Source organism: Cetorhinus maximus, chromosome 2, assembly GCF_964194155.1.
Source record: "Cetorhinus maximus chromosome 2, sCetMax3.hap1.1, whole genome shotgun sequence".
Lineage (NCBI taxonomy): Eukaryota > Metazoa > Chordata > Chondrichthyes > Lamniformes > Cetorhinidae > Cetorhinus > Cetorhinus maximus.
The window spans coordinates 105,121,551-105,142,713 of record NC_135880.1 but is presented as its reverse complement, the minus strand read 5'-3'; the positions used below and the strand labels follow the sequence as shown (position 1 = coordinate 105,142,713).

General features: G+C 43.8%; 1 protein-coding gene across 1 annotated transcript in view; it reads left to right on the top strand.

Moving 5' to 3' along the window:
* Positions 1 to 18,661, top strand: part of LOC144696443 (kinesin-like protein KIF27) — a 130,608-nt gene extending 111,947 nt beyond the window's left edge. The window contains exons 18-19 of the mRNA XM_078567739.1: positions 3,256 to 3,423; positions 15,321 to 18,661. Of these exons, the coding sequence (XP_078423865.1) occupies positions 3,256 to 3,423; positions 15,321 to 15,781 (629 nt within the window). The 3' untranslated portion in view covers positions 15,782 to 18,661. The remainder of the gene's footprint in view (positions 1 to 3,255; positions 3,424 to 15,320) is intronic.
* The last annotated feature ends 2,502 nt before the right edge of the window (positions 18,662 to 21,163 follow it).

Below are 21,163 nucleotides of genomic sequence, written 5' to 3'. Positions count from 1 at the left end.
CTGCGTACCTCACTTTGTCCCCTCCAACCAAACGTCAAAAAGCCTTATTGCTGGTCTTTCTGCTGAACTTTTGGTGGGCGATTGAAAGAACCCTTGCAAAATGCATCAGAAGAGGAGTAAGAGAGTGGACTTTATGTGGGGGAAGAAAGAAAACCAAAATCACTAAATGGTGGAAGCTGAAAAGGAATTTATTTTATCAGGCCCTACAACAGCCTCCTCTTCACTGTCAAAGTGGTATGTGCCAATCCAACATTCCAGCTGGCAGTTTATGTGAACCTTGCAGAGGTTCTCTTATTGTTGTTGTCCCTAGGCTTCATATGTTCAAATGATCCCAGCCCTATAATTTGGTATGGTGTCTGAGCCTTTCTGCTCAAGTAGACTTGGGGCCCGCTTCACCACTCTTCTGTTGACTGAGCAGCATGAGTAGAATTTCAAGCCTCAAGGTGGGAACAATCCTATATATTTTCCAGGTATTATTTTGGTGCTCTGATTTTATTATGAAGTGGATGTTGTCATTTCCCCTTGTTTCTTTTTCTTTCAGTGTCTCAGACTAGTACCACTGACAAGCCCCTTGCTCCCTATGAACAAAACTCCGCCTCCACATGCCCAATGTCTAGGGACTTCTCCCACAAACAGATTCTAAAAGGGATCATTTAATAGCAATTAGGAGTGAGAACCTTAGCTGATATTTCTCCACTCTGGCACGAAACACTGAAGCCAATTGTAGCATCCCAGTCAGTTCCTCTGCTGAGATTAGCTAACTCATGTTAGGTAGGGAGCAAACTTGAGACCTTGCTGATTGACCTGTATAATTACCTGTAATTATCAATTAAACAATCAGCAGGGCTGTGGCTGCAAGGATCTTCAAAGACCATATTATTCAGTACACCATATATTGAGATTAATAGCTCCTTAATTGCCAAAAATCTATATTTAGGCTTGAACAAAACAACTTTTATTGATATAGTGCCTTTAACACAATTAAAATGTACAAAGGCACATCACTATAAAACAAAATTTGACACAACCATAACGGGAGATGTTAGGTCGATGACCCAAAACTTGGTCAAGGAGGTAGGTGCCTGCCCTTAGCGTATAATCCAGCCCAGTGTGAAAGTCATTCAAGCCTAGAATTTGAGAACTTGGAACTACTGGTTCAACAGCTGAATATTCTAGTATTTCAACTGATCACTCTGGCATGGTTACCATTTGCTGCACACACCAAAATAACTTGTCAAAATGCAATGAATACAGCTAATACCTCATACATTCTGACATCACTTGCAGCATTCACCCCTGCCACCATCCTAATCTCATAACTTTCTCTAGTTTCTCTCCTCATGTCCTGTCAGAGCTCATCTTGACTATGAGGTCGACTGCCTGCTCCTTCAACTTTATTTCCGCCAAACTGCTGACCACTGAACTTCCCTTCCTGGCTTCAGTGTTAGCTGATGTTAATGGTTCCCATTCCTCAAATACTGTCCCACTCCCCTTCCATTCTGCCAACATTAGCCTTCTCCTCAAACAACCCAACCTCAACCACTCTGTTCTGGCAAACTGCTGACTCATTACCGACCAACCACTCCTGTCCAAAGCCCTTGAACATATTGGCACCTCCCAAATCCATGCTCACTTTCCCACAACTTGACATTTGAATCACTCCAATCAAATTTCCGCCCCTGCTACAGCACTAAAACCATCCCTATCAAAGTCACACATGACTGTGATCATGGTAAACTATCCCTCCTCATCGATATCAACCTATCTGCAGCCTTGCAGACACCATCCTCTTTATCTGTCTTCCAGGTGGGTTAGACTGTGCTTTCCTGGTTCCTTTCTTACCAACCAAGTTATAGCCAGAAAATCACCTGCAATGTCTTCTCTTCTTAATCCTACACCACTACCTCTGGAGTCTCCCAAGGATCTATCCTTGGCTCCTTCCTATTTCTTATTTACACGCTGCTGCTCAGCGACATCATCCGAGAATGCAACATCAAATTCCAAATATAAGCTGATGACACCTATCTCAACACTACTTCTCCAAACCCCTACACTGTTTTTGATATGTTTCACTACTTTTCTGCCATTCAGTACTGGTGGGCAGAAATTTCCTTCTGCTAAATACAGGGAAGACCAAAGCCATTGTCTTCAGACCCTTCCACAATCTCCATTCCCTAGCCACCAGCTTCATCCTTCTCCCTTGCAACCGTCTGAGGCTAAACCAGACCGGATACTTCATTGGTGTTATATCTGACCCCAATATGAGCTTCTGACCACATTTCTGCTCTATCACCAGGACCACCTACTCTCACCTTCGTAACATCGCCCAACTCAGTCTCTGTCTCATCTGCTACTGAAACCCTCATCTATGCCTTTAACGTCTGGACTCGACTTGACCAATGCTTTCCTGTCTGGTCTTCCTTACACAAACTTGAGCTCATCCAAGACTCTGCAATTATCCGAACTTGCACCTAAATCCTATTCACCCATCACCCCTGTGCTCACTAACAACATTGGATCCCGGTCCAGCAACAACTCATTTTGGAAATTCTTACCTACAACATTCACCGTCAACACCCCTTCGACCTTTTGTTTATGACATCTTTGGCAATCTCTCCTTTGCTGCCTCCTATCACTGGCTCTCTATCCAGCTCCACCTGTCCCACCCCCCTTTTAACAGCTTATATTTCATCACATTTCTATTTCTCTTTAGTTCTGATGAAGAGTCATACGGACTTGAAACGTTAACTCTGTCTTCCTCTCCACAAATGCTGTCAGACCTGCTGAGTTTTTCCAGCAATTTTTGTTTTTGTTGGAAATTCTCATCCTTGTTTCTAAATCCTTCCATTGCCTTTCCCCTCCCTATCCTTGTCTGACTGTGCTGCTCCAAGTGTAGCCTCTTGCTACACTTGTGAATCCTACAACATCTTTGGCTGCCATGCCTTCAGTTGTCTAGCTCTGGAATTCTCTCGTTTAACCTCTCTGCCTCTTAAACTTTTCATCCTTATTTAAGACACTCCTTAAAACCTACCTCTTTGGCCAAACTTTTGGTCGTTTGTTCTAATATCTCTTTGTGACTTGTTGTCAAATTTTGTTTGATCCCATGTTTTTGAAGCACCTTATGTTTTACTACATTAAAGATGCTATATAATTTCAAGTTGTTATTGTGTATGATGGAATACCGCTTGAAGTACATTTTGCGAGGAAGATATAAAAATAGCTAGAAAATAAAACAGTGATTCTCTGTTATTGCAGACAAAAGTGGTGAGGGATTTGCAGATGGTAAAAAGGCATATGAGTTGAAAATCCAACAGCTGGAGAAGGACCTGTACTTCTATAAAAAAACAAGCAGAGAATTGAAGAAGAAACTGCGGGAATTGGTCGAATCTCTAAACCAGAACCAGCAAGCGGCAGCTTCAAGAAGTACTTAAGTACTTTATCATTCATGCTTTCAATTCTTTTTCTTGGAAACTATTTATTTTTCTTGTTTTCCCCTAAATCTCCCTCTTCCACACAGTTACCTGACATTGACTCGATGGGCTGAATGGCCTCATTCCGTGCCATAATGACTCCATGACTCTAGTTGCTGGAGATGAGTGAAAATTGCTTAAGTATATCTGTCTCCCTGATGTTTATCTCTTCGTGACGATATTTAGACTTTGCTCAGTGTCTCTTCACAATAACATAGCAGAAATCAGAAGCTTACTGTATGGGCATACTGGAGTTCCAGTGTGCTACATGACTGCCGCCTCTTACTTTTGATTTTAAAGAAAATTAAACTTTTATCTGAATGTTGGCAAACTCATCTCAATTGGCCCAACCACAGCATGAACACAATGGGCCAAATGGCTTCCTTCAGTGCCATAAATCTTTCCTATATTTCTATGTAACCAGTCCATGTTAACATTTATTCCCTACATGAGCAGTAATCGTAGTCCCATATGCCTGCCCTGTTTTCATATCCATTTGTTTCCTTTTCTTCAACGATTCAGGTAACCTATTCTTTTTGATATAGTCAGTGCTTCAATCTCACAATCCAGTAGTACATTCCATTACCTTAGTTTTATGTAGTTTAAAAAAAAAGGTCCTCCAGATCTCTGGCCTAATTCTCCTACATTTATTCTTCTATTTGTGTCCTGTCATTATAGACCCCTCAATCACTGGAAACTGTTTCTATCTACCCTATTCCATATCATCATAATTTTATTGGATGAACTAGGCCTATATTCCCTAGAGTTTAGGACAATGAAAGGTAATATAATTGAAACGTATAAAATTCTTCAGGGGCTTGACACAGTGGACGCTGGAATGATGTTTTGCCCTGGCTGAGAGTCTAGAATTAGGTGTCATAATTTCAGAGTAAGGCGTTGGTTCTTTAGAACTGACTTGAAGAGAAATTTCTTCACTAAAAGGGTTGTGAACTTTTGGAATTCTTCAATACAGCAAGCTGTGGATGCTAAACTGTTGAGTATATTTAAGTCCGAGATTGACAGACTTTGACAGATATTTGGATGCTAAGGGAATCAAGGAATATGGGGACAATGCGGGATGGTGCATTGGAGGTAAAAACTCAGTCATGATCTTATAGAATGGCAGAGCAGGCTCGAAGGCCTGAATGGCATAATCCTGCACCTACTACTTATGTTCTTATGTTAAACACCTCTATCAAATCACCTCATAATCTCCCCTGTTCTAATGAAATTAGCATTACTATTTTAAGTGTTAATTAAATAATGTTGGCTGTGACATAAGAAATTAATTGGCTTTCAGCCAGATTGATGTGATTGTCAGTAAAGAGAAAGAGTGATAGAAAAATATAATTTCCAGTCAGTATTAAAAATCCATTGACCTGCTGGTTTTAAAAGATGGCCAGGTCACTTAGTTCTTACGATATTCCACAGTAGTCGTTTGGTAGTACAGACATATGAGTATTGCCGAAAAAAGAAACATGTCTAAGCTTTCCGCCTTGCACTCATCAGGACACCTCACAAGAATACCAATATAACTGGAAAAACAATCATTTATACTCTGTGAAGAGAGTGTTGATTGGTTGGCAAGTGGTGTTGCCATGGAGAATGCACCAGTGATGGTGATTGACAGTTAACTACCATGTATTGTTTGAAATTTTAACCAGGTTGCTTGACCCTGAATGGTCAAGGCATAGCCCTGAGGAATGGATCAGCAAATGGCTGTCACTTATTTTGTTTAGCTGAAACAGGCGCAATGTGTGTACATGTCCTTTCTGTCAAAGAACAGGCCCTGTGTATTAATATATGTATCTTCCAGTACATGCAAATGCGCCACACTGCGAGCCTAACTGACAATCTTAAATTTGTTGCCAGCGTAATTCTTAGCACACAGGATTATTTAGCAAATGTTGTTCAATCACGGAAGCACATCTAATGTTGGATACTGTGTTTTGCAAGCACGGGCTGGTTGGGTACGGTCTGTACCCTGCCCTTTGCGGCTGGGAACATTCTGTTTAATACGATCCACCAGTCTTTGGGACGTACAGCCTACGTACCTAGCATCACACTGGCACTGAAACTCATATGCCACATTACCCGTTTGTGTAATAGGTAGAATGTCTTTTTGGCTTGACGGCAGCATCCTCTGAGTGGCGAATACCTCTTGTGTTGCTACTGCATAGTAGCAGCGTGAAACAGCTAGCTTCACTTGTTGCTCAAATGTTTGAGATATCTTGCCCTTCCAGGGTAATGTGAGGTAGACTGAGCACTTCTCAGACCAAAAGTGATAGCCTGAGTTTGCATGATATACAGTGAGAAATGATCTGACCAGGGTAGCCATTATTCTGCAGGATGCCTTTGATGCGCCCTATTTCGGCATCAAGCTTGCATTATGAGCAAATGGCTCGGGGCCTATTTACAAGGTTGCCAATAAGATCAATCTTAGTGTGTGGAACTGTAAGAATCCCAACATGTATATTGCCCAGTGAAGGTAGGCTTGCAGTAGACCATGGTAGAGAATCCATGGCAGATCTCTCAATTGGTACGTCAAGGGGAGTTCATTTGACTGCTCCATTTCAAATGTGAATTTGAGCGCAGGATGGAGCCGATTAAGACATGTAAGGAAATTATTATATGTAGCTGCGGATTTAAATATAGCAAACTTATCACCCGCATATCAGAAATGTGCGAGGGGTAGGAGGTTAAGACACACTTCTTCTGGAACCCAGCAAAGATGTTCACGAGAGCTGGGCCTTGAGGGTGTCCCATGGCAACACATCTATTTGGGCATACATGGTGTCATTAAAACTGAACTCAACTGCGCGAGTTGCCAAGTTCATTGGTTCAATGAATACTGATTCACACAATGGTGGCGGGTCTAGATCACCATGATATAGTGCTGTGGCACAAATATCTATGGCTTCCTTAAGTGGAACATTGGTGAATAGGCTAGCAATGTCAAATGGTCACAGCATTGCTATTGATATGCAAGTCCTGAATGGCCTTCGCAGATGTGGAGAAGTCCTTCACCATGTATGTGGAAAACTTGGTCAAAACTGGTTGTAACAATAACAGGATGCTGCCGTCAAGCCAAAACGATGTTCTGCCTATCGCACAAATGAGTAATGTAGTATATGAATTTCAGAGCCAGTGTGACGCTAGGTATGTAGGCCGTATGTCCCAAAGACTGGTGGGTCGTATCAAACAGCATGTCCCAGGGTACTATCCTGTGCCATCTGTATTCCAGCATTTGGGGATTGTCTACTGTGCTGGAAGGACCTCCTCCTCCTCTGAGGAGGGCCAGAAGGGAGAGGAGGGCTGGTGTCTGCAGACAGCATCCCAGAGAGCGACCTGTGGAAAGAGAGGCACAGCCACATGGACTTCCTGCTGGCCCTGTACCCCAAGGTGGAATGATCCACAGAAGAGACCGTTATCCTGCAGAGAGAGTCTACAGGCAGTGCTCCAGCTACCTGGACATGTCGGAGGTCCAGTGCCGAAGGAGGCTCCACCTCTCTAGGGAGACTGTGACCTCCGTATGCCAGATGATTGGCCCCGAGATCGCCTCAAACTGTGACAGTGGCCACCCAATGCCAGTGGCTCTGAACTTTTTCGCCTCCAGTTCCTTCCAAGGGTCAGCGGGTGATCTATGTGGTATCTCCCAAGCTGCTACCCACAACTTTGTCAAGCTGGCCACTGATGCTCTGTTCAGACAGGTGATGAACTTTATTCCTTTCCAGACCAACAATACCAGCCAGGCTGAGCGAGCCAGAGGCTTCGCTGCAATTGCTGGCTTATCCTGTATCCAGGGTACCATAGGTTGCACTCGTATGGCTGTAAAGGTGCCAGCAGGTGAACCAGGTGCCCTCATCAACAGAAACGGCTTCCACTCCACCAATGTCCAGATTGTGTACGACCACAGGACACAGATTTTGCAGGTCTGCGCCATCCTGTACATCCTGTAGCACTCCCAGGTGCCAAAGATTTTCATCGCTGCAGTTTGATTGGATGGTTGGCTCCTAGGTGACAAAGGCTATCCCCTGAAAAAGTGTCTCATGACCCTACTCCAACACCCAAGGTCAGAGGCAGAGGAGAGGTACCATACAAATCATGCCTCTACAAGGGCGGTAATTGAGAGGACCATTGGCCTGTTCAAGACGAGGTTCTGCTGCCTGGACCGATCGGGGGAGCACTGCAATATCCTCCCAAGCACGTCTCGCTTATTATCATTTGTGCAAAGCGCAGCACACATCTGGCTTTCTCAAGGGGGACCTACTGGAGGATGAAGAGAGCAAGGATGTTCCGCAGGCCGAAGTGGCCGACTCAACTGATGGGTCTGATGAGGAGCTGTAGGAGGCCCAGGATGTGGCTGCAGAAGTGGTGAACCTTGTGAGAGGCAGGAAGACCAGGGAGACCTTGACTGTCCATTCAGCTAGGCATCCAAGGCTTGGCATGAAAGTAATGGTAAGGGTGACGCCTCCTTGCTGAATGCTCCTGATGAGGCCATGCTGTGAGTCTTATATTAACTAACTACCTCTGAAATAGTTTGCAGCCCTTCCCAGCTGTCACAAGCCACCATGCCCAAAACCTATGAGAAACATAAAGCACATTCAGACCATGAAACATTATAACATCTTTAACTAGTGGTCATGTTTGCACAATTTGAACATAGAACACGTTTCAACTGAAGTTATACCACCCTTGAAAACCCCTCTTGTGTTTATAGTGCCTTAAGCTTCCTCTTGGGAGTGCTACATCTGCATGCCCATCACCCCTCACCCCCACCATCTGGCAGCGGCATTAGAGGCAGCCTGCTGACTCTAATGTCCTGTTGGCCCTGATGACCTTGGCTGAAGTCCTCTGGCTGGCAGAGCCTGTGCAGGCCCCGCCTGGTAGGGAGCATCCAGCACCGTGGCTGGGCACTGTCAGGTGGGAGTCCTCACGGCCTCATCAGATGCCAAGGGCACTGGCAGGTGGGAGGAGGAGCTGCTACCTTCGTCTGGAGCACCTTTAGAGGAGCCCGCAGATGTGAAATGCAGCTCACCTGCCAGTGTGAGGTTGGTTTGAACCTCCATGCTCACCATTGATGGATGGGCACCTGGCACAGTGACAAGGTGCCTCATCCATCTCTCACACTGGCAGTGACCTGCTGAGGTCTCTGCCAGTGTGTGGGCTTGCAGATCTGAGCACAGCCCCAGAAACCCCTGATTCTGTTCCTGGAGTTGCCTCTCCATGAGAGTTGCCATTCTTTCAATGGAAGAGCCTTTGCGCTCGGAGCTCTGGGTCAATCTAGTGTTCATGCTGGAGCACATGGATCCACATGGATCCTCCAAGACAGAGACCATAGCACGCAGACCCCCAGGGATTTCACCAGATCTTCACACGCATCCTGCTGAACAACCAGCATCTGCCGCCTGATGGAAGACTCCAGATGCTGGTCATCTGCTTCGGACTCAGCATGCTTCTGGTCTCCAGCAGTCCTCCAACTGTTGGCACCCTAGGCACTTGCTGCCTCTGCCAGCTCCTCAGGCGAGTGTGATGTGCCCTCACCACAGTGCACTACAAACTGAGCCAGTGTGCTATTGCCCACCAACGTGCCTATATCTGTGCCAGTGCTTGGTACAGAGAGTGGATATGATGCGGGCGCATCGGTTGGCAGTTCCTCCTCTGGTGTCAAGGGGGACCCTCTGATTTAGTGGGGCAACGTGACGATGGCACTTCTGAGGAAGGAATAGAATATGTCCGTTAGGAACATCATAACAAAGTGGTTGTGCAAGCACAACAGTTGCTTGCCACAACGGACAGCTGCCTCACTGAGGCATTGTGATTGGACAAGCAATGGGTACTCTGGATTTGAACTTCTCATTGGAGATGCCATGACTCTATCTTCCTTGCACACTCCCCAGTCTCTCATCTGCCCACTGGACTCTTACCCTCCTCTGAGACCCCTGCCTCTTCAAGACCAGTCTTGCTCCTCGCTCACTTTCCATGTCTAGGGAGTCCATCTCAAATCTGGAGAGGATCAGGATTTTGGGCACCCCACCACCCGTTCATGCATGCTCCAACACGCTATGGCTTCTCTTCTCCTGTACGGACACAAATGCATTCATTAGAACATAATTTACCTACAACACCATGCCTCACCCTCCAGGAGAGACAGCTTGAGGTACCTGACACATTGCCGCTCCTCACCCTTCTATACACACGCCTTGGCTGGTTCAGGGATATGTGCCATTTGGCACTATGCATATCACACCCGAGTGCCACGAATAACAGCCGCAGTACAAGACATCTATACTCAGTTCCATGCCAACTTGGTACTCACTCTTGTGGACCGCAGAAGATCATTGAACTGTTTCCAGCACTGGAACCATGAGCAGCGCACAACATCATGCCCTCTCACCTGGGCAGACATCTCCGTCTAGGCCACCTTCATCTGTTGGGGTGGCCTCCTCTTGCCATCCCGCTGCATGAGTATTTCATGCCAGGCACTCACTGCCTCCACTACAGCACGCAGGCACTCGTCTGAGAATCATGGGGCAAAGTGCCCACCAGCATTGCCCTCCTGCCTGCTGTGCCCACCAGGTGCTGAGGCCATTACTGCTGCCAAATATTTGAGTCCCTTGTGGACAACTCCTTGAGGCTCCTCCCCAACTCCTGGCAGCCTTCAGGGAGCTGCCTGTGCTCTTTTTATAAACCCCCCCGCCCCCCCACCTTCCAGGCCACCATTACACTACTGCCCGCTACGTTCCAACCCCCACCGGCAGCAGTGTACCAATGTCCGGGCATGTTTGCGCTGGCTGGCCCTTAATTGGCCAGCCAGCATGAAATCGCCTGTCAAGTGCAATCGTGGCCGGAAGCAGATATCACATCTCCTTCTGAGCTCACTGACCATCGCGCATAATTTAGGCCATAATGTACTTTTAAGGCATTTACTGCTGAGTGGCTACACACTCATCAGGGGGTCCAGATTCATACAAGGCTAGCACCAATTAAAGTTAACCTACACTTCTTAAAGCTAGCCTGCACCTCTTAGAGGGGAGGTGCATTCTGGCTGCAGATGCTGAAAGTAGCTAGAAGAAACCAAGGCAATAGAACAGCAGGCCAGAGAGTGGGTTCCTCAGATCTCATATGCAGCACTGGAGGCCTTATTCAGGAGGTGGACAGAAGGAGAGAGTTAATCTTTTCACATGGTTCCCAGAGGCCTTCCAGATATACACTGTTAAGGCAGTGGGAGCAGATAATCACAGAGATCAATGCTAGGATACTGGCCCCAAAGACCTGGATTATAATGCCAGAAAAAGTTTGATTACCTCACACAAGTGGTCAGGGTCAGTGAATGCACCTTCAAATGCCACTTTCTACCATCCACATCACTAATCTCACACTGCTCAGTGCACCACATCCCCATCACTCACCCATCAGCAATCTCCAACAATGGACTCATGACTAGCGTTCACGTGCTGCACCTCACCCTCACAAACTTACCATTGCTACAAGGTTCACAGCCACAGCTTCCACATACTTCCAGCTATTCAGCTATGACAGGCACATCCAAACACATTAACACTCTTCCCTCTTTCTTGCAGGACAACATGACACATCCTAGGAGGCGGCAGCAAAGAAATGGCGAGCGACAGGCAAGGCTGCATGTTCTCACCCCCTTGGAGGTGACTCTGCTCACATTATGGGCGTGGCTATTACTGAGGCTGCAATATCCAGTATTGCTGAAGCCGCAATATCCACTATTGCTGAAGCCATCCAGGATGATCACCTTCTCAAATCCCACTTCACCCTCATCCTATGATTTGGTATGATGTACAAGCTGCAGATGGTGTAATCATGCACCTTTTGCTTTCCCCCACCCTGTCTTTCCCTCATCTAAGCCTTTCCCTTGTGCACTTTTGCTTCAAGATACCCAAGAGCTGCAGCCTTTATTAATTCTTTAATGGATGCGGGCAAAGCCAGAGGCAATTTGCATGTGCGTATACCCCAAGCTGTTAAAAGAAGCCAGGTAGGAAATAGTGGAAGGTTTGACCATCATTTTCCAATCCTCACTGGATACAGGTGTGGTGCTGGTGGATCAGAGGACGGCTAACATTGTACCTTTGTTTAAAAAGGGAGCGAGGGATAGACTGAATAGTTACAGGTTGGTCAGTCTAACCTCACTAGTGGGAAAATTATTTGAATCAATTCTGAGAGACAGGATAAACTGTGACTTAGAAAAGCACAGATTAATCAAGTATAGTCAGCATGGATTTGTTAAGGGAAGATCGTGTCTGACTAAATTGATTGAATTTTTTAGGAAGTAATAAGGAGGATTGATGAGCATAGTGCAGTTGCCGTGATCTACATGGATTTTAGCAAAGCTTTTGACAAGGTCCCACATAGCAGACTGAGTAAAAAAAAATAAAAGCCTGTGGGATCCAGGTGAATGTTGCAAGCTGGATACAAAATTGGCTCAGTAGCTGAAAACAAAGGGTAATTATTGACAGGTGTTTTTGTGACTGGAAGGCTGTTTCTTCAGGGCTCAGTACTAGGTCTTCTCTTTTTTGTGGTATGGATTAACAATTTAGACGCAAATGTAGGGGACATGATCAAGAAGTTTGCAGATGACACAAAAATTGGCTGTGTGGTAAATAGCGAGGAGGATAGCTGTAGACTGCAGGAAGATATCAATGGACTGGTCAGGTGGGCAGAAAAGTGGCAAATGGAATTCAACCCAGAGAAGTGTGAGGTGATGCATTTGAGAAGGTCAAACAAGACAAAGGAATTAATTAATGGGAGAGTACTGAGAGGTGTAGATGAAGTGAGGGACCTTGAAGTGAATGCCCACAGATCCCTGAAGATAGCAGGAATGGTTGCTAAGGTGGTTAAGAAGGCACATGGAATCCTTTCTTTTATTAGCTGAGGTATAGAATAAAGGGCAGGGAAGTTATGCTGGAACTGTATAAATCATTAGTTAGGCTACAGCTTGAGCACTGTGTTCAGTTCTGGTCAGCTCATTACAGAAAGGATGTAATTGTAGTAGAGGGTACAGAGGAGATTTACGAGGATATTGCCTGGACTGGAAAAAATGCATCTATGAGGAAAGATTGGATAGGCTGGGGTTGTTCTCCTTGGAACAGAGGAGGCTGAGGGGAGATTTTATTGAAATGTACAAAATTGTGAGGGACCTGGATAGAGTGGATGGGAAAGGCTTATTTACTTTAGCAGAGAGGTCAGTGACCAAAGGGCATAGTTTTTAAGTGATTGGTCGAAAGATTAGAAGGGAGATGAGATGAGGAGCTCACTGCCTAATAGGGTAGTAGAGGCAGAAACCCTCAATTCATTTAAAAGGTATCTGGATATGCACCTCAAGTGCTGTAACCTGCAGGGTTATGGACCAAATGCTGGAAAGTGGATTTAGGCTGGCATTTTTCAGCCAGCACACAATGGGCCAAGTGGCCTCTTTCTGTGCCATAAACTTTCTGAGTCTTTCTATTTTATGAGTCACCGGGCACAAGTTGGCTGCAGCAGTGCAGCACCTGTGACAGCAACCCGGAGGACGAGGTCTCTGATGAGGATGTTGATAGGGTGGCATTCAGAAAAAGGCTGATGGACATGCATACCCAAAATTCTTGGTGCATGCAGACCTACTAGAGAGCTTGTTTGCACTGTCAGGGGTCATGAAGAAGTCCATCTCCAGCTTGACATAGGGCTTCACACAGGACTCGGAGCCCATCCTTTCCAATGTGGAAGTAGTGACCAAAATGTCTCAGCTTCCATTGCAGCACAGACAGATGCCAGCCATCACCAGGGTCCCAGTAACCTTGACTGCCACTGGCAGCGTGCTCCTCCTCCTCCTTCTCTGTGGCTCCATGTTCAGTTCAAGGAGATGGCACAGTTCTGTGACCACCTCCTTGATGAAACTTAGCCATCACAGACATTGCTCCTGGCTGAGGTGCAGGTAGGAGAAATGCTGTTTGAAGGTCTAGGTTGGTAAGTCATCCTGTTGAAAGCCCTCCTCCCCCTCCCACTGCAAACAGCTTCCCCTCTCTGCTGTCTCCATTCCATTTCTCTGACATGCTGAAGCCCAAGAAGATCTACAACCAAGGTCCCCATGACTGGGAGCAAGTGTTGTGCTCAGAGGCCTTTAAAACCACACCATTCCTTCCTAAGGCCGAGCATCATTCCCTTCTGAAAGAACTTATGTCAGCTCCTAAAACAACACAGTACTTCCACTAACTCTGCAGCAGCAAAAAGATGATCAAAAGCTCCTCACCCGAAGGTTGAATGATGACCCCTTTAAATAGCACTGGTGGAGAGGCTCCCAGTTTAGCTGTGTGTGTTTGAGTGTCAGGTTGGGTGCTAGAGATGCTGGAAAGGAGAGGACGGTCCCCCACCCCTCCACCCCCACTACACAAATGGAATGGCAGGTGGATCATGATGTTCAAGAGATGCTCTCTGCCTACTTGCTATTATTGTATACATACAGAGGTGACCACACCTCACTTTGGCAAGTAATTAATGCAGACTGAGTCTCTAACAGATTCCATCAGCAAGCCTGATGCCATAAATACTTGCAAGGGCCTGACTAACTATTATACTTGATAGTTGTTCAGAAGCTTCCCAACCGCAGCATGTCATGCTTTATATGGCACTGCATAGAAGATGGCATCTGAGTGAGATTGCCAGCCAGAGCAATTTGATTGACTGCATTTATCGAAATGATGTCTACCATTATTGCAAGCTCTGTCACATTCACCTGGCAACAGCTTTGAGAAGTTTTATTTTACTGGTTTTGGTGAGAAGAGCCAACTTCAGAGTTGCAACATCAACTTTATGGATTTTTAAAATTTGTTCATGGCGAAGGAGGGAGTGAATATTCAAGCTGGTGGATGGGGTGATGATTAAGCAGCTGCTTTATCCTGGATGGTGCCAAACTTCTAAAGTGTTGTTGGAGCTAGAGTCATCCAGGCAAGTGGAGAGTATTCCATCACTGGGTCAAAACCCTGAACTCCCTCTCTAACAGCACTTATGGGTGTACCTACACCACATGGACTGCAGCGGTTCAAGAAGGCAGCTCACCACCACCACATTAAGGGCAATTAGGGAGGGGTAATAAATGCTGGCCTAGCCAGCAACACCCACATCCTGTAAATGAATTAAAAAAAATACTCCTGACTTGTGCCTTGTAGATGGTGGACAAGCTTTGGGAAGTCTGGAGGTGAGTTAGTTGCCTCTGACCTGCTCTTTTAGCCACAGTATTTACACGACTGATCTAAATAAGTTTCTGGTCAATGGTTACCACCAGGATGTTTATGGTGGGTGATTCAGCAATTATAATGCTGCTGGGTGACCAGGTTTGGGTAGGGGGGAACAGTAGTTAGACTCTTTTTGAAGATGGTTATTGCCTGGCACTTGTGTGGCTTGAAAGTTTCTTGCCACTTAGCAACCCAAGTCTGAATGTTGTTTCATTTGCCTTCATTTCTGTCTGTCACTTTTTAATCCTCTTATTTCAGCCTTGGCAAAGATGGTCGATGGGTTGAAGCTTTCACAATTTTTTTGACTTTCCCCATTATTTGTCCCCAACCCTTTCCATTTTCACTTTCATTCAAAGTTCCGCTACTACCAGTACAATGCTCCTATATTTTCCATGCTCTCTACCCAGATCTGTGAATTAATAATGCAGATAAACTGACCAAGTAATTTGGGTGCTATTAACACATTATTCAGACAGATTTAGCACCTGTTCTTTAGTCATGACTTGCACCAGAAGTGGAAAAATTGCTTCAATATCAATATTCTGCTGGTTAACAAAGGATGTAAAATGTTACAAGAGAGTGTAATATTTAAAAATTAATTTGATTGCAGATAATGGTACTGGTGATACAGTATTAAGCCAAACAGGAGCAGAAGTTTGTACAAAGGAACAAAAATGGGCTTCCAGACCATCTAAAAGTATTGAAGAAGAAAATAACAGTCCTCCAGCTCCAACTGGAGCACACAAAAAACAGAAATTATGGGAAGAAATTTCTGAAATGGCACAGGACTCCACAAGGATTACCCATGAGCAAGAGTATTCATTCAGTTCAGAAGTGGCAGATGAAACACAGCCAGCAAATGCCCACGCTTCACCAATCAAGCCTTCTCAGATAATTGAGAAGCCATCACAGCTTCATATTATTACTCCTGTAAGATTATCCCGCAAAGACTTGCGGCAGATTACTGCAACGCAGGTGTCCATGAGACGCTCAAGTTTCAGTAGCAGTGTAAACTCTATCCCTACAGATTCCATTGAAATAACCAGAAAATCTCTGGACTTAAATATGTAGCACAAAACTTGCTGATTGTGAACCTTGCACTGTCCTTGTACTGGAATCGTACAAGCTAATTCCTAGTTTGGCTGGAGAAATGTGGGTTTGCTACATTAAGTGGGATTGTATCACAGGGAACATGTTACTTATTCCAAATGTCCATGTAATAGATTCTAAACAATTGCTGAAAGACCCACATTCCCATAGTGCATTCCTCTAGCTGACTGGATTGAGTTGATCAGCTCTCTAATGTGTAAAGGCACAAAGAAAATTGGGTATGTAGTTTTGCTTCTAACATTTTCACATAGCATTATCAGAAGACTGCAGGATGTTAGTTATATGTTTCTGAATGAAGACTAGAATGCACAGATAATCAAATTGATATTACATGGGGAGGAGGATTACATAAAGCAGAGGGAGTAAAATTATAGCCGATGAAGTTAAAGCACTTATTGAACTAATCTGTGCCATCACTAAGACCACTTAATTCCACCTCAGTAATATTGCCTGACTTTTCCCCCATCCCACCCCCGGTCACCTGCTACTGAAACTATGCCTTTGTTACCTCTAGACTTGACTATTCCAATACTTGGCCAGCCTCCCATGTTCTACCATCCATAAAGTTCAGGTCATCCAAAACAGCATGTCCTAACTTGCGGCAAGTCACACCTACCTGTCATCCCTATGCTTGCTGATCTATATTGGCTAAGCAATGTCTTGATTTAAAATTCTGGTGCTGGTTTTCAAATCCCCCCCATGATTTAGCCTCTCCCTATTTCTGTAATATCCTTCAGCGCACTACACTGTGCTCCTGTAATTCTGGTCTTTTGAGCATCTCCAGTTTTAATCACTATCATTGATGGCCATGCCTTCAGCTGCCAAGGCCTTAAGCTCTGGAATTCCCTCCCTCAACCTCTCCACCTGTCTATCTTTCTTAAAGATGCTTCTTAAAACCTACCTCTGCTCTAAGATTTCTTTATGTGGCTCGGTGTCAAATTTGGTTTATAATCCTCCTGTGAAAGGCATGGGGACGTTTTAGTCCATTAAAGACATTATAAATACAGATGTTGTTTATTTGGGAAAATTGAAACACTTAATTTGCATAATAAATAGCACTCCAATGCAGCTTTTCATAATGCCATTTTGATAACAGAGCTCAATTAACTTTAAAAGTGCAGGATTTCTTTTGCACAACTATCCTAGGTTATGCTTAAATATCTGCTCATAACTAGTGGCTGGGTTAATGCATTTCACAAGTTCTAATTGACTGGTCAGTGAGCATCATTTCACAGTCTGTCTCATGTTCTAAAAATGCAAGTGCTAAAAGTAATGCCCTAAGCAGTCTACTGCTAGTAATAATGTCATCTGTAACAAGTTTGATCTGAGTAACAGGAAGCTTTACATTTATTAATGGTGTCAACTTGGCATAATTGGTAGCATATTTGACTGCCTCAGAGGGGGATCATTTTTGTCTGCACTGCTTGGGTGGTAAACCAGTGGGATGGATTACCCACCCATTATAGATACTGGCCAATTTTCATTTCCATTCAATTAAATGGTGTCTATAATGTGTGCAAACAGCTCTGTCAATTTGCTACACAGGCAATAAAAACAAAATTTACCTCCAGAAGGTGGTGCATTTGAGTCTCATTCCAGGGCTTCAGCCTATAATTAAGGCTGTTACTGTTGCACAATACTGCTCATTACTGGTGATGCAATCTTTTGGGTGAGACATTAAAATGAAACCCCATCTGCTTGTTCAAGTGGATTTTTAAAGGTCTCATGACACCATTGGAAAAGGGAGTTCTGTCCTGGCCAACATTCTTCCCTCTTCAGACACCACTAAAATTACCTGACTGGCCATTTATCTCATTTGTTTTTTTGTCAAAATTGGTTGTTACATTTGTCTCCCTAACAAAGATTACATGTCAAAAGTAATTCATTGAAGTGTATTATATAGTTGCACTTTCTTTCTTTTATTTATTTTGCTTTAACTGGTTGTCTGTCCCCATTTCATTGTCTAACAAAACTGCATTATACTCATAAGCTATGTTGAGGGGATAGAGCAGTGTATTTTGGTTAGACTCTGACCTTTCATATTGAGATTCAAATCCAATCCATACATCTGAGATGAATGTATCCTGTTTGCTGGAGCAGGCGGATTGAGTTTGAGTAAAATTATTTCAGTTCCACTAAGCATAGATTTACAGCATATTTCTGCCCTGAATTTAAAGCTAATTGGAAGTTTTGCTCAGCTGTGAATAATGGAATAAAAAGGGTACACTGGTGCAGCAAGGATGCTGTTCTGAGGTTAGGGCTGAGTCACCTTTTTGGAACAGAGCAGAGGGAGCTTTGATCTCCATTGGTGGTGCTATACCTAGCCCCTGGGAGTGCTTGATGGAAGCGCTAGTCCACATCCCAGTATCAACATTCCTCACCTTAAGCTCAGAATTTAAAAGAAAAAGATATGCAGCACTTTGGTGTATTTTAACCTTACTGCAAAGTTATTTGTAGTGAGGAAGTTAAATGTGCTGCTTATTGAGGAATTTCTCCACATAAATGACAAATATAAAATTAGAAAACGAAAACGCACTTGAAGAAAATAATTCTCGGGTCTTCAAGTGTCCCTGATCAGATAAGGATGCTGTTATTTTCCAGATGTGTAGTGAATATAATATTCATTTTATGCAAGTGTTTCAAATGTGCTACATTTCTGTCCCTTTGGTGTCATGGTCTAAATGTTATTCAGTGTTCTACATGTCTTCATTTTTGTACTTTAATGAGGATATTTTAGTATTCCAGTTTAATTTTTTTTGTAGAAACATTTTATATGATTGCACATGTTAATTTTATTTTGAGATTTTTGTATTTGTGTAAAAATAAAACAATGTAAGATTGTCTCCCTGAATTGAATCAACATTTTAAGAAAATGGTTCAGTACCAGGACCCTTTTAAAACATCAACTACTAAGGTTGAAGACATTTTTTAAATAAAAAGGAGGCAGTAATGTGAATACCAATAGTTCTTTGTAAAGGTTTGATTTTCAAAATGAGTGCTGATGGCAAAATTCTTTTAAACACATTTTCAGAGCTGATTTGTGCTAAACTAACTGTTAGTGGCCAAATAAATTCCAATTTAAATATAGATGTTATTTTTGTTCCCTTCATTTTACATTGAATGCAAAGTTTACTTTTGTACAGTTACTAACTGAGTATTCTAATTGTCCCCAAAAAATTGCTGAATAAGTGGATCTCAAAATACCTCAGCATGAAGTGGTTCCATAGCTCTTTTCCACATCACTAATATCATTATACTCTGTTCTTACATATGAAAAGATAAACAATTCACTGATACAGTATAAACAATTTGCAGCATTTATGTTCATCATTATGAAGAATTATGTGATAACCCATTTGGAACTGTCACTTCCTGACAATTTCTAAATAATTCAATACATTTTACATAATCATATCTAGGTGTACCCACTGAACAGTCGGAAGTCACACTTGGGCATTTTACCTTAAATCTCAACTCCTCTAGCCAAGTCCTCTCTCGGTCTTTGCTTTCAGGCAGAGCTGACATTTATTCTGCTATTAACACCTACTCAGGACCAATATTTTGTTTCTTTACTACTACCACTACCACTCCCTGTGTCTTTTGTTCCATGACATATTTGGTATTCAATCTCTCCCATTATTGCTGACACTCCCCACTTTTTCAACAGCATAAAACCCATCCATCACATTTCAACCTCTCTTCAATTCCAAAGAAGAATCATATTGGACTCGAAACATTAACTTTGTTTCTCTCTCCACAGATGCTGTCAGACCTGCTGAGTTTTTCTTGCACTTTTCCCTTTTATTTCCTCCCTCAACCTTACTCTTCAGCAAATTCATCAAGTTCTTTGTCCCTCTCATCAAAATAATCTGTGCAGCTGTCTTTATGGCTTCCTACCACTTCTGGCACCAATCTCACCTTATATCCTATTACATCAAGATCCCTGTCTTTTTGCAAATTCTCGCATCCTCCACCTGTCTCCAATTTAATCTCACCCATGAGATCCACCTCCACTCAATTCCCTTTCTTGATCTCATATTAGCTAACATTATCTATAATCCATTCCTCAGGCATTGTTTCTCTTCCCTTCAAACGATCATTGTCAATCCCTCCAGAAAAACCTACCCTCAATTCATCAATTCTCTCCATTTTCCCTTTCCTCTCTGAGGTCCTTATCTCAGTTCCATGCCTATTACTCCCAAAGCTCCATTTTCAAATCCCTCCAATCTGTTTTCTATACTTCTCACAATACAAACACAGCCATCGTCAAAGACATGAATGACATCCTTTGGTGTATTATGCCTCCTTGTCCTCCTCAACAATGTTTTATACAGTTGACAATGCCATTTTCCTCCAATATCATTCAAAGACAGTCAGTCCATCTCAAACATGACCTCTTTTCTCCAGCATTGTCAACTCTGAGGTCCCAATATGTAATTGTATGTTTTAAATCATAAGAGCAGTTGTGATTAGCCACATAAAATGGCAACCTTGGCCTAGATTTTCGCTCCCAAGGCAAGTGTGCCGAGCTGGGAAATTTCACAGCTCGCCACACCTGCATCAGGAAAAGGTGCCCTGAATGGCAGGACCTTCATTCCAGGGTTGGATGAGAGATGGAGTCAGGCCCGCTGCCCCACGGATACAGATCAGAGATGGCCAGAGGAGCTGCCGAGTGCTGAGGCAGGCTATTTAAAAGGCTCGCCTCGGTTCTCTGGGACTTTGTCCCAGTTGTTAAACATTCGACCCTCTCGGCCTCATCCCCCCACCATCCCAACAAGTGTCAACCCGTGCCACCCACCCATTCCCAAATGGCCTCTCATCCCTTTTATGCCAACCCATGCTCCCATAGCTCCTTAGAGCCCCTATGCCAAGCCATGCCCCCACCCACCCCAATGGCCTCATACCCTCCATGCCAAACAATGCCCCATCCCATCCCATGGCCCCTTATAGCCCCAATTCCATCTTAGTGCAAACCCGTGCTCTCACCCACTCCTGGCCCCTATTCTACAGTGCCAACTCATGAATCCCTCACCCATGGCCCCTTATACCAACTTAGTACCAACTCATGACCTCCAACTACCACCCTTTGCCCTTATATCCTCCATGCCAACTGATCCAGTATCCAGCATGGGCAGACCTCAGGAGCCATGTTGAGATCCAATAATGTTCTAAGTATTTATTACAGAACTCACTATATATAAAAAACACTCATTCATTAAAGTCCATTAAAAAGTTAAATCCTCTCACGTACTTCATAGTTCATAAAAACAAACATATGCATTCTAAAATCACAAACACATGTATTCATAAACTCACATCAAAAACAGCTAATCCTTTAATAAC